Below are 12,725 nucleotides of genomic sequence, written 5' to 3' on the forward strand. Positions count from 1 at the left end.
AAAAAACATGTATCACTCCAAATTATAGACCTGATATGGCATTTGTGTTCTTTTAGAATTTGCCTGTTAGAATTCTTAAAACATTCTTACACCAGGTATGTGGGTTTAAAGGAAAAGTCTATGTTTTCTAAAGGAAGTCAGAAATGATATACATCTTTACCAATTTTAATATATTTCACATTGTTAAAATTTAAAAATGCAAAGATATCAAAATTTAAGCAAAGGTTCAGTAGAAACCACCCCGGAAGCTGGTATTTGCAACATCGCAATGAGAAGGTATTCTAAAAGCAAACAGGAAAAAGGTTTCCTGAGATTCCCATTCCACTCCACCAGTGGTAAATAAATGACTTTGATGAGATCTACTAAGCTGAAGTCTTTGTCATGTTTAAAAGAATGCCCTTCACCGGTGACTATGTAGGATAAACCCTGCACAGACACTTTGGTCTCCCTCTGTCACATGTTACTAGGATAGGTAGCTAGCAGCTATGATCTCTTTCCCAATGGATGTCCACTTGTGAATTTTGTGCAGTGGTTATTCAGGGAATATCAAACACCTTTCCAGAAATAAAAGCCCAGTATCACTATCTGCCCAGAACAGGTTAATAACCACACCACAGTGAACCAGGGACTCAGTTACCACAGAAACAAGAATTTCAGCTCAAATTGAAGGCATGCATTTTATTTAGTTTACCTTTGCCTGATAACATACAGTGTTGTCATCATAATATTACAAGATAGAGCTGCAAACTGGAATAATCATATCACAATATGGCAGCCTGTTCTATGTTAATCTGCACTGATAAAGAACACCATTACTTAAATGATTAAATAATGCATAATGAAACACTGAAGGGTCATCACTTAGGGTTTAAACGGTAAATTTAATTATTTCTGAAAACACAGATTTTTCCTTTAAATTAGATATTTTCATGTGTGGCTAATTTAAATATGGTGCAAGCTTGATGGTGAGAAAGTTCATGTAAAGAGACTACTTCTTCACAGAACCATTCACTCCCCACACATCCAGTAGTGTTTTTTTAACAGCGACTGGATAATGGGGATATCATATTTGCTCGCCAGACTGCTTTCCATTAAAGAGGTTTGTATTGTAACATTGTTTTCACAAAAATGCCTTATCAGGTTTATTATTTTCAACCTACTTTAATTTGGACATTACACGTACAACTTCTAAATCCCAAAATGCCAACATTTTGGCAATAAACCACCTGAGTACAAAAAAAATGTCACAAAGGAATGCAACATTGTAAAAATTGAAATATTTCTTGGCCAAAAACATACCTGCCAGTATTTCAAATTTACAGAGAATTTCATGAGTAGGGCAGAACAAAAACTGGACATATGAGTTGAAGGGAGGTGGACAAATGGAGGAGGACTCAAAAAAGTATTTATTCCTACCACACTAGGACCAAATTACAGACCCTGCATCGATCACTTTAAGTGATGGTATTTCTAACATATTGAACTTGCTGTCTGGGACTCAGGAGATGAGGTGTAGATTATATAAATCTGGCTGATACCCGTAGTAACTGACCAACATGCAGCTGTTGTAGCTCTTCTGATGTCGCAAAAAAGTCTTGACCCAGTAAACACATGCAGTTCATATTTAAGCATGAGTGGACAAGGAAAATCACTGGCCCATCAATGGCACTGGAAAAATTGGCAGGTATGTAGAAATATATGACAGGTAATAAAGACCAGGACATTCACAGCAATCCAGAATTGGCAAAACATGTTCATGTTTTTACCTTCACTGCAAGTGTAAGCCCTTGTAATCTAAATCATGAATATATTTACATACAGAGAAGGAGCAACAGCTTTATCATGACAGTTTAATTGCTGTAAAATATTTTTTAAATGTTAAAAATTTAACTAGAAGAGGTAGTCGCCAATCTCCGAGGAAGATTGGCACTGTTCATTCACAAGGTTACACTTCATTCAGACTTCAAACTCAAAAATTAGCTCACTATACTATAATCACACCAGCTTTGTGTTTGGGAAACAAATTCATTGGTAAAAAAATCTTACTAAAGTGTTTGGATCCTCTCTCTACCTTGGGCTACAGCGAAAGTCATAACTGCAGTGTGAAAAAAGCAGCCAGCAACCATTAATTTAGTATTGTACAATATCTCATAATATCTTATCCCGGAATCCCTGGCAGGTAGATCAAACATATGTACTGATATAAAAGCACAATTTACATATTAAGCTTTTCGCCTACATTTGTTGCTTTGCTTGTTTCTCCAAGCTGGCTTGAGGGAAATGTGTAGTGATATCTGTGGATGTGGACTGCAGGCGAATCCCAGGCTGAAGCTGGGAGAGTAGGCTGTACCTGTGACACTGTGATACCACATTTCTTTGCCAGTTCCTCTTTGGCTTCCTCACTAGGATAGGGATTACTCAGGTGGGAGTAGAAATATTCGTTCAGGACTTCCGTGGCCTGTTTGCTGAAATTACGTCGTTTCCGCCTTTAAAGTGAAACAGAAAGAATGAAGAGTTTTTAAATGTCACTGGTTTTAGTGGGTCTCAAATATTTAAACTTTGCCATCCACATCAGACCAGTTCTGCTCACCCCATCATACCATACTCAGTCAGCTATTTTTTTCACTGCATGCTGCAGAGTGAAAAAGCAAAACTGGAAACGAAACAAATATCTTATTCTTAGTTTTGTTGTACACAAACTCAATCCCTTTTAGCAATTGAGTTAGAAATGATAGAATTGTACACCACAGAAGACCATTTGGCCCATCACCTCTGAAATATTCAACCTTTTTTTTTCTCTGAACATAGGCGGCTGAGGGGTGATCTTATAGAGGTCTATAAAATAATGAAGGGCATAGATCAGCAAGATAGTCAACATCTTTTCCCAAAGATAGGGGAGTTTAAAACTAAAGGGCATAGGTTTAAGGTGAGAGGGCAGAGCTACAAAAGGGTCCAAAGGGGAAATTTTTTCACAGAGGGTGGTGAGTATCTGGAACGAGCTGCCAGAGGTAGTAATAGAGGCGGGTACAATTTTGTCTTTTAAAAAGCGTTTAGACAGTTACATGGGTTAGATGGATATGGAGGGATATAGGCCAAATGCAGGTAATTGGGGCTAGCTTAGGGATTTAAAAAAAGGAGTGGCATGGACAAGTTGGGCCAAAGGGTCTACTTCCATGCTGTAAACCTTTACACTCTGTAATATTAGTACTGACTCTGCTGTTCTTAACCGTTTAGCTCTGCAATTTTCTCCCCTTCAACTATCTCTCCAATTCTCTTTTGAAAGTTACAATTGAATCTGCTTCTATCATCTTTGCGGGCAGTGCATCTCTGATCTTAACTCTGATCTTAAATCTACATCCTCCCGATACTGAGCCTTCTGCCAGGGAAATAGTTTCTCCTTAGTTATCCCAGAAAAAACCCTTCACATGTTCACATTTTGCAGCAATAAAGACAGCAAAACTTTCGCAGCTTTGGGAATTTGCACACATCCAGAATACTAGACAAATCCACAAGTTCCTGTTTGTGGTTCTACACTTCTCCACATTCTGCACTGTTTAAGTTCTCTCAGCACACAATCCCTAAGCAATGAATTGATGTGAATTTCCATGTTTATGCTTAGTTCCATTGGAAATTTGTTGAATAAGATGTAACTGATTTTTAACACTGTTCAGAAGCACTACTAAACACCCTCACTGGCACTAAGAATAATTATCAAGCACGATGAACATAGAACATAGAACACTACAGCACAAACAGGCCCTTCGGCCCACGAGTTGCGCCGATCACATCAACACCTACCAATCTATAGACCTATCCATAACCCCCAATCCCATAAAACCCCATATACTCATCCAGAAGTCTTTTAAAAGACCCCAGCGAGTTCGCCTCTACCACCACTGACGGCAGCCGATTCCATTCACTCACCACCCTCTGAGTGAAAAACTTACCCCTAACATCACTTCTGTACTTTCCTCCCCACACCTTAAATCCATGTCCTCTCGTAGCGACCATTTCAACCCGGGGAAATAGCCTCTGAGAATCCACCCTATCTATTCCCCTCAACATTTTATAAACTTCTATCAGGTCGCCTCTCAACCTTCGTCTCTCCAGGGAAAAGAGACCCAGCTCCCTCAACCTAACTTCATAAGGCATGCCTCCCAGTCCAGGCAACATCCTTGTAAATCTCCTCTGTACCCTTTCAATAGCTTCTACGTCTTTCCTATAGTGAGGCGACCAGAACTGCGCACAGTACTCCAAATGAGGCCTGACAAGGGTCTTATAAAGTTGCAGCATTACCTCCCGACTCCTAAACTCAATCCCTCGATTAATGAAGGCCAGTACACCATACGCCTTCTTGACCACCTCTTCCACCTGCGAGGCCAATTTAAGAGTCCTGTGGACCCGGACCCCAAGATCCTTCTGCTCTTCAACACTACTAAGACTCCTGCCCTTGATAGTGTACTCGTTCATCCCGTTGGTTCTGCCAAAATGGACGACTACGCATTTATCCGCGTTGAAGTCCATCTGCCACTTCTCCGCCCAGTCCTGCATCCTATTTATGTCCTGCTGCAACTTTTGACATCCTTCCAGAACATCCACAACAGCACCGACCTTCGTGTCATCAGCGAACTTACTTACCCATCCCTCCACTTCCTCATCCAGGTCATTTATGAAAATGACAAACAGCAAGGGTCCTAGAACAGATCCCTGGGGCACTCCACTGGTGACTGACCTCCATTCAGAAAAAGACCCATCCACAACCACTCTCTGCCTTCTGCAGGCAAGCCAGTTCTGGATCCACAAGGCCAAAGGCCCTTGGATCCCATGCCCTCTCACCTTCTCAAGAAGTCTTGCATGGGGGACCTTATCAAACGCCTTGCTGAAGTCCATGTACACCACGTCCACGGCACTTCCTTCGTCAATGCGTTCAGTCACATTATCGAAGAACTCAACTAGGCTCGTAAGGTACGACCTGCCCTTGACAAATCCATGCTGACTATTCCTGATCATGTCAAACCTCTCCAAATGCTCGTAAATCTTGTCCCTCAGAAGCCTCTCCATCAGCTTACCAACCACTGAGGTCAGACTCACCGGTCGGTAATTTCCCGGGCTATCTCTGTTCCCTTTCTTGAAAATAGGGACTACATCCGCAATCCTCCAATCTTCCGGAACCTCTCCCGTCTCCATTGACGACGCAAAGATCATCGCCAGGGGCTCTGCAATCACTTCCCTCGCCTCCCACAGTATCCTGGGGTACATCCCATCTGGTCCCGGCGACTTATGTATCTTGATAGAATTCAAAAGTTCTAACACATCCTCCACCTTAATATCCACAAACTCAATCTTTTCCATCTGCTGCACATCCGTAGCAAAATCTCCCAGATCAGCTTCCACCGTGAATACTGAGGCAAAGTACTCATTAAGCACCTCTGCCATTTCTTCTGGTTCCACACAGACCTTTCCCCCTTCACCTTTTATAGGTCCTATCCCTTCTCTTCTCATCCTTTTACCTTTCACATATTTATAGAAGGCCTTGGGAATCTCCTTAATCTTACCCGCCAAGGTCTCCTCATGACCCCTTCTGGCTCTCCTAATTTCCCTTTTAAGCTCCTTTGAAGGAGACCATAGGGATGCATTGGGCTCCTTTCAGGCTAGAATTGGAGATATTGGAGGCATCTTGCAGTTTGTCATCCCTCTGTGTATAAAGGAGGTCACTGACTCTCTGTTCATGCTATCTAGTGGTTGCAGCAGGTTGGGGAAAAGTTACAAAATTTCAACAGAAGAGACTGCAAATAGCCTGGACAGTGGCCTTGAACAGTTCTGGGTCTAGACTGCTTAGCTGCAGACTATGCTATCTAGGCATAGACAGAAACAGTAAGGTTACCTGACTGCTAAGCAACATTAAAGGCATTGATAGGCAGGCTGGGAGGGTGAAAGCTACTTTCCCCGAGAGAGGGTAATAGGGCTGTGCCCCAAGGAACTACTGCCCTTCTCTAGGAAACCACCTCAACAATTCAAGTCATCTGTTACACTTTGAACTACTGTGACCCACTGCACGACCCTTCCAGCTTGCATAGTAGCAAAAAGACTTTGCATGGCTTCACACTGAGCTTCTATGCAGCACTCAGACTTCAGGTGGAAGCCGCTTGTGCTGCATGTGGTTGGGTGCACAATAGAACTGTGCATGTCTTACATGCTGTGAAGAACGTGTTGTAAGTTCTACCCAAAGTCCTGTGCCAAATTGGTACTGGAGTCTTCACACTCTATGATATTAACTGCAGGCTATCTGACAGGCTTCCCAATACATCTTCTCAATGTTGCCCCTTCAACAGGCCCAATTGAGTCCTCTTCAGCAAAATCTGTGTGTAATCTCGCTCTTTGATATGCTGCATGTTCCTTACCTGGCTGTGAACAGTAGGCAGATCCCGCCCTGTATTCCAGCCTCTAAATTACACAGCACCAGTATCTGAGCTAAAAGGAGGGAGTGTGAAATTGAGTGACAGTGTGCCTTCATCATCACTGTCTTCTTGCTGTTCATTCACTGCCTGGTCAGGTTGCTCTTCTTCAGTATCCAAAAGGAGAAAGGAGAAGATTAAGAATCTGGTGTGAGGAAGGAGGTGGTGATGAAGAAAGAGGTACTTGCTTACTCTATCTGCAACTGGCAAATCAGAATAGATTGTGGATGAGGGCGAAGTGGGATGTGGGATGGGATGTGAGATGGTATATTAGATATAAAAATATCTTCATCTTTGATGGTTTCGACCTTTCCCCAAGCCCTTACAAGCAGACATGGGCATTCCCCCTCGGCTAACTCCTGCTGTCTCAGGTCACGCACCTCCTTAATCTGCTGCAATCTTTTTAGTTGACATGTTGCAATGGTTGACTAACCAGTAAGTGTTTGCAAGTTGTGACATGTGGGGGTGAATTTATACAAGTTTGAAAGCATATCAGTTATGAGTCCTAATTGATAGAAATGAGTGACAGTGGATATGTGGATTGAGGAGGGTCTGACACAAAGGCTGCAGCGTTCATGAGATAACATCTAAAGATATATTCACTGCCCCCCACCCCCATTCATACCCCCCACTGCAGGTTCCCCAGCAGTCATGGCTGTGAACAACAGGAAACCCCGTTGACAGCAACGGGACCAAAAGATGCAGCCAATGATGAGTCACCTCCTTCGCTGCAAAACACATCACCAAGGGAATCTCAGTCATTCACTGTGACTACTTAAAAAAGATCATTCAACTTCTTGTGGCATTCCAACTAACTCCACTGGGCTTAACACCTGTGGTATTAACCTCCATAGCTCTCCGATGCCCCTGCTTTCTGTGTGTATGTCCGGGAGAGCTCCTGGACTATTTCTCTTCTCCCCCACCAAGGTCTGCACTGCAGTGTTCAGAAACCCTGGAGTCTGTTCTCTCCCATTTGTTGCCATTGTTCAATGTTTCACAGGTCAGATTCACTTCCTATACGACCACAGGAAAGTTCTCTATTCAAAGCGTATCCTCTTTTAAGAGGTGCAGTACATGCTAGCTTTAAGTGACGCTAGAACCTAATCATATTGTTCCACTAACCAGATATCCAGCCAATCAGCAACATGGTTACTGCTGGGGAGGACTATTAATCCAGAAACTCAGCTAATGTTCTGAGCACTCAGGTTCGAATCTCACCATGGCAGATGATGGAATTTGAATTCAATAAAAAACACTGATGACCATGAAACCATAGATGATTGTTGGAAAAACCCATCTGGTTCATTAATGTTCTTTAGGGAAGGAAATCTCCCGACCCTTACCCGGTCTGACCCACATGCGACTCCAGAGCCACAGCAATGTGGTTGACTCTCAGCACCCTCTGAATAAGGGCATCCAGGGATGGGCAATAAATGCTGGCCAGCCAGCACCACCCATATCCCACTAATTAATAAATAAAGATACTGAAATCAAACAACCGACAGCACAAAACTGATGTGTTGCCAGCATTGGTCAATGGGTATGGGTTATCTGCACATTGTGAGCCCCGCAGCTATCAATATTTGTTTCCAGGTTACTAAGTACAGGTCTCCCATCTAACAAATCACTGAAAGCTTATCTAATGCTGACACAACTTACTACAGTCCTACAGCAAATATTAGTCTCCCTCACCTCAGACATTCATCACACTTTGGATGAGATTTTAATTTGCTCACAAGCCGTTCACCTGCATATTGATTCTAGTTCTGAAAGTAATCCTTAGGGCAAGGTAGAAACACAAAAATGAAAAGTAACCTTTCAAGTTTAGCTAAGAAAGGATATTTGCAACTAGCCACAGACGGGAAACTCTTGTTGTTGGAACTCTCAAGATTTCAAAGAAAACAAGTATTCACCAGTACTTTGCCAGATTGGAACAGTTGCCATCTGAAAATTCAACTGAATTACATCCACTGAACACCCACCCCGCCCCACCCCGTCATCCAGACTGTTGTACTGACCCTGCTGTTCTTAACCTTTAAGCTCTGCAATGTTCTCCCCTTCCAAGTATCTCTCCAATTCTCTTTTGAAAGTTACAAATGAATCTGCTTTTATCATCTTTGAGGGCAGTGCATCCCTGATCTTAACTCACAAGGTTAAAAAAAGGGCCATTCTTCTCATCTTTGGTTCTTTAGCTAATTACCATTCACAAGGAGCCAAAGGGCTTCCACTTACTGACCGTGATTAACCAATTAGTTATTAATATGTCACATCAGAAATTCAAACAAAGTGCTAGTTTGGGTCAGTCATCTCATTGACACCCTATCATCCCACATGGCTCCTATATCAGATTTTTGGTAAGTCACCTTGGTCACCTCAATGTGTATGCTAGCCTCTCAAAGACAGCCACATGTAAATAGGGCACGAAAAACTGTGGAGCCTTACATTTCCCATAGGTTGACATCCCAGTTGCCTGAGGTTCTTAAAGGGTCAGTAAGTCAGCAGGGATGGCTGCTTGGGGGTGAGGTTCCCACTGAAACACTGACTGATGGCAATGGTGCATCACCCTTAGAGTGGTTCTGAGGAGAGATAGAATGCTGCTTACAGCTCCACATGCTCCCTTATAGAGCAGGCCACAGGGCTTCTGCAGATGGGCTTCAGATGCTTGGAACACTCATGTGTCTCATGCAATACACTCCCAGTGGGGCTTCCCTCATCATTCCAGCGTGTTGCGCTCTTCACAATCTGGCAATGCAAAGAGGGAATCCCTTGCAAACGGATGGACTATAGGAGGATGACAGCTCATTGGAGGATGAAGGTCTGGAGACCCAGAAACCTCAATAGGTTGCTAAGTGTCAGTATGAGTGCAATGATGCCATGGAGGAAGATGTGGGAAACTTGCCCATGATACTTTAGTTGCTGACAGGTTCCAGAAAGAGTAACGTTAAGTGAGGACTTATGACCACATCTCTCCTAGCCCTCAATGCCTTTCCCTTTCATCTCAGCAAACGTCTGATGGTGCACAGCGAGAACACATCCTGCATTCACACGCATCACTAGACCATTATGTCTGCTTTGGAGTACGGTGAATGTGCTCACTCTGGGAATGGAGTCCAGTGAAGAACAAGAGTGGTGCATGAGAAGACTTGAAGCTTTCGTCACCAAATAATGATGCAAATACAGTTGCGACTGAGATGAAACATGCTGAGGAATCTACTCCTCCCGTGCATTTCCTCCGGATGCTCTGGTTTCCTCCCACAGACTGAAAGATGTGATTAGGTGCATTGACCTAAACAGGCGCCAGAGTGTGGCAATTAAGGGAATTTCACAGTAACTTCATTGCAGTGTTAATGTAAGCTTTATTTGTGACAAATAATAAACAAAATAGAAAAATGTTTTGTGTTCTGCCACCACCACTGAGGTGATACAAAAGTCTGAGGACATGTCCCAACCAATTCAAGAACAGTTTTTTCCCTGCTGCCTACAGACTTTTGAATGGGCCTACCTCGCATTAAGTTCATCTTTCTCTACACCATAGGTATGATTGTAACACCACATTCTGCACTTTCTCCTTCCCTTCTCTTTGAACAGTATGCTTTTTCTGTATAGCATGCATTGAACAATACTTTCCACTGCTTACGAATACATGTGACAACAATAAATCAAATCAGATTAAAATGTTGCCAGAATATCAATGCCAATGAGCTACACTCGCTCAGTGGTGTTCTTTGAGGAAGGTGGTTTAGAAAAGCTTATTTCACACACACTTCAATAAAGATTTAAACAATCCATTAAAAGCAAAATACTACGGATGCTGGAAATCTAAAACAAAAACAGAAAATGCTAGATAAGACCAGCAGATCTGAAAGAAATGGCAGAGGTGATCTGAAAGAAATGGTGGAGGTGATAGTGGATGCCTTGGTGATTATTTTCCAAACGTCGCTGGATTCCGGGAAGTGCCGGAAGATTGGAAAACGGCTAATGTTACGCCTTTGTTTAAGAAGGGTGGCAGGCAAAAGGCAGGGAATTATAGGCCGGTTAGTTTAACATCTGTTGTAGGTAAAATGTTAGAATCCATGATCAAGGAGAAAATAGCAAGGCATCTTGAGGAGAATTGTTTGATACAGCAGACGCAGCACGGTTTCATTAAGGGGAAGTCGTGTCTGACGAATTTATTGGAGTTCTATGAGGATGTGTCTAGGGCGGTGGATAGAGGAGGGCCAGTGGATGTGGTGTTTCTTGATTTTCAGAAGGCGTTTGATAAGGTGCCGCACAAGAGGTTATTACAGAAGGTCAGGGGGCATGGAGTTGCGGGTAGTGTGTTAGCATGGATAGGGGATTGGCTGTCAAATAGGAGGCAGAGAGTGGGGGTCAATGGGTGCTATTCGGATTGGCAGTTGGTGACTATTGGAGTGCCCCAGGGGTCGGTGCTGGGGCCTCAGCTATTTACCATTTATATAGATGATCTGGAGGAGGGAACCGAGTGTATGGTGTCGAAATTTGCTGATGACACCAAGATTGGTGGAACGGCAAATTGTGCGGAGGTTATGGAGAGTCTGCAGAAGGATCTAGATAGGCTGGGTGAATGGGCCAGGAACTGGCAAATGGAATTTAATTTGGCAAGTGTGAAGTTGTCCACTTTGGAAAAATAATGGTAGGAAGGATTATTACTTACATGGCGAAAAATTGCAGCATGCAACGGTGCAGAGGGACCTCGGGGTCCTTGTGCATGAGTCGCAAAAAGTCTGCAGGTGCAGCAGGTGGTCAGGAAGGCTAATGGGATGCTGGCCTTCATAGCGAGGGGGATTGAATATAAAAGTAGGGAGGTCTTGCTGCAACTGTACAGTGCATTGGTGAGACCGCAGCTGGAGTACTGTGTGCAGTTTTGGTCGCTGCACTTACGCAAGGATATTTTGGCCTTGGAGGGAGTGCAGAGGAGGTTTACTAGGCTGATACAGAGTTGAGGGGGTTGAACTATGAGGAGAGGCTGAATAAACTAGGCTTGTACTCGTTAGAGTTTAGAAGAATGAGGGGAGATCTCATTGAGACATATAAGATGATGAATGGGATGGATAGGATAGAGGTGGAGAGGCTCTTCCCGCTCAGAAAGGACAGTAGGACTAGAGGGCATAGCCTCAAGATAAAGGGGGGCGGTTTAGAACGGAGTTGAGGAGGAACTTCTTCACTCAAAGGGTGGTGAATCTCTGGAATTCTCTGCCCGTTGAAGTGGTGGAGGCTGCCTCGCTAAATATATTTAAGACGCGGGCTGATAAGTTTTTGATAGGCAAGGGGATTAAGGGTTATGGGGAGAGGGCGGGAAGGTGGAACTGAGACACGACAGATCAGTCATGATCTTATTGAATGGCGGGGCAGGCTCGAAGGGCTAGATGGCCTACTCCTGCTCCTATTTCTTATGTTCTTATGTTCTTATCTAGCAACACCTGTAGAGAGAGAAACAGAGTTAACATTTCCAGTCCACATAACTCTTCTGCAGCACTAAAAAGGGATAGAAATATAATTTTTGTCACTCTCTCCTTAGCTCAAATGTTCAATATATTTCTATCCATCTTCGGTTCTGTAGAAGTCATACGGACTCAAAATGTTAACTCTGCTTCTCTCTCTCTCCTCAGAGTCCCTTACCTGCTGAGTTCATTCAGCATTTTATATTTTTAATTAAAGATTTAAACATATCTCCCTGACATCACACAAGACTGCAGAGACTGGTTCAGCTGAGGTTGACATCCCATGAATGTTAATCTCATAGTCAGACACAGTCACTGAGTGGGAGGATGGCTAAACCTCAAATAAGAGAATTTCAGTGTTGAAATTTACAGCACCTTCAGTTGAACAAAACATTCACACAATCATCAAATGCATTCACAAAATTGCTTTTTCTTTACAGTGATAGCACACCAGTGACCCAAAAGTAACAGTGAACTTTCCTAACCCGACCACCAAGCCTAGGTGCAGCCCGGCTTCTGTTGCAGTAGTGGAGGCAGCCTGCTGACCACTAAATACTGATAACTGTGATGACCTTGGCAGACATCCTCTAGTAGCCGAGACCTGGATGGCCTCAGCCTAATCAAGGTCTCCAGCTCAGGGACATAGAGCAATGGCCTGAGCATCTGGACAGGATGGGGCATAGGCAAAGGGGACTGGGACCAGTTGCAAACCATTGGAGAGTCCCGGGGTGTCCGGCTGATGTTCAGCCTCCCTATGGGTGCCTGAAGGCTGCTGCAGGATATGGTGCACCTGGACGGTGATTAAGGAGCC

General features: G+C 43.5%; 1 protein-coding gene across 4 annotated transcripts in view; it reads right to left on the reverse strand.

Annotated features, from left to right (window-relative positions):
- Window positions 1–12,725, reverse strand: part of pbx4 (pre-B-cell leukemia transcription factor 4) — a 366,564-nt gene that overhangs the window by 52,170 nt on the left and 301,669 nt on the right. For 3 of the 4 annotated variants that reach the window (XM_080216681.1, XM_080216682.1, XM_080216683.1), the window contains one exon: window positions 2,351–2,486. In XM_080216681.1, coding sequence (XP_080072807.1) covers window positions 2,351–2,486 — 136 coding nt within the window. Of the gene's footprint in view, window positions 1–2,239; window positions 2,487–12,725 lie in introns of all 4 variants that reach the window. The other variant, XM_080216684.1, reaches the window with a different exon arrangement.

Source organism: Carcharhinus amblyrhynchos, chromosome 33, assembly GCF_965287045.1.
Source record: "Carcharhinus amblyrhynchos chromosome 33, sCarAmb.v2.hapA, whole genome shotgun sequence".
Classification (NCBI taxonomy): Eukaryota; Metazoa; Chordata; class Chondrichthyes; order Carcharhiniformes; family Carcharhinidae; genus Carcharhinus; species Carcharhinus amblyrhynchos.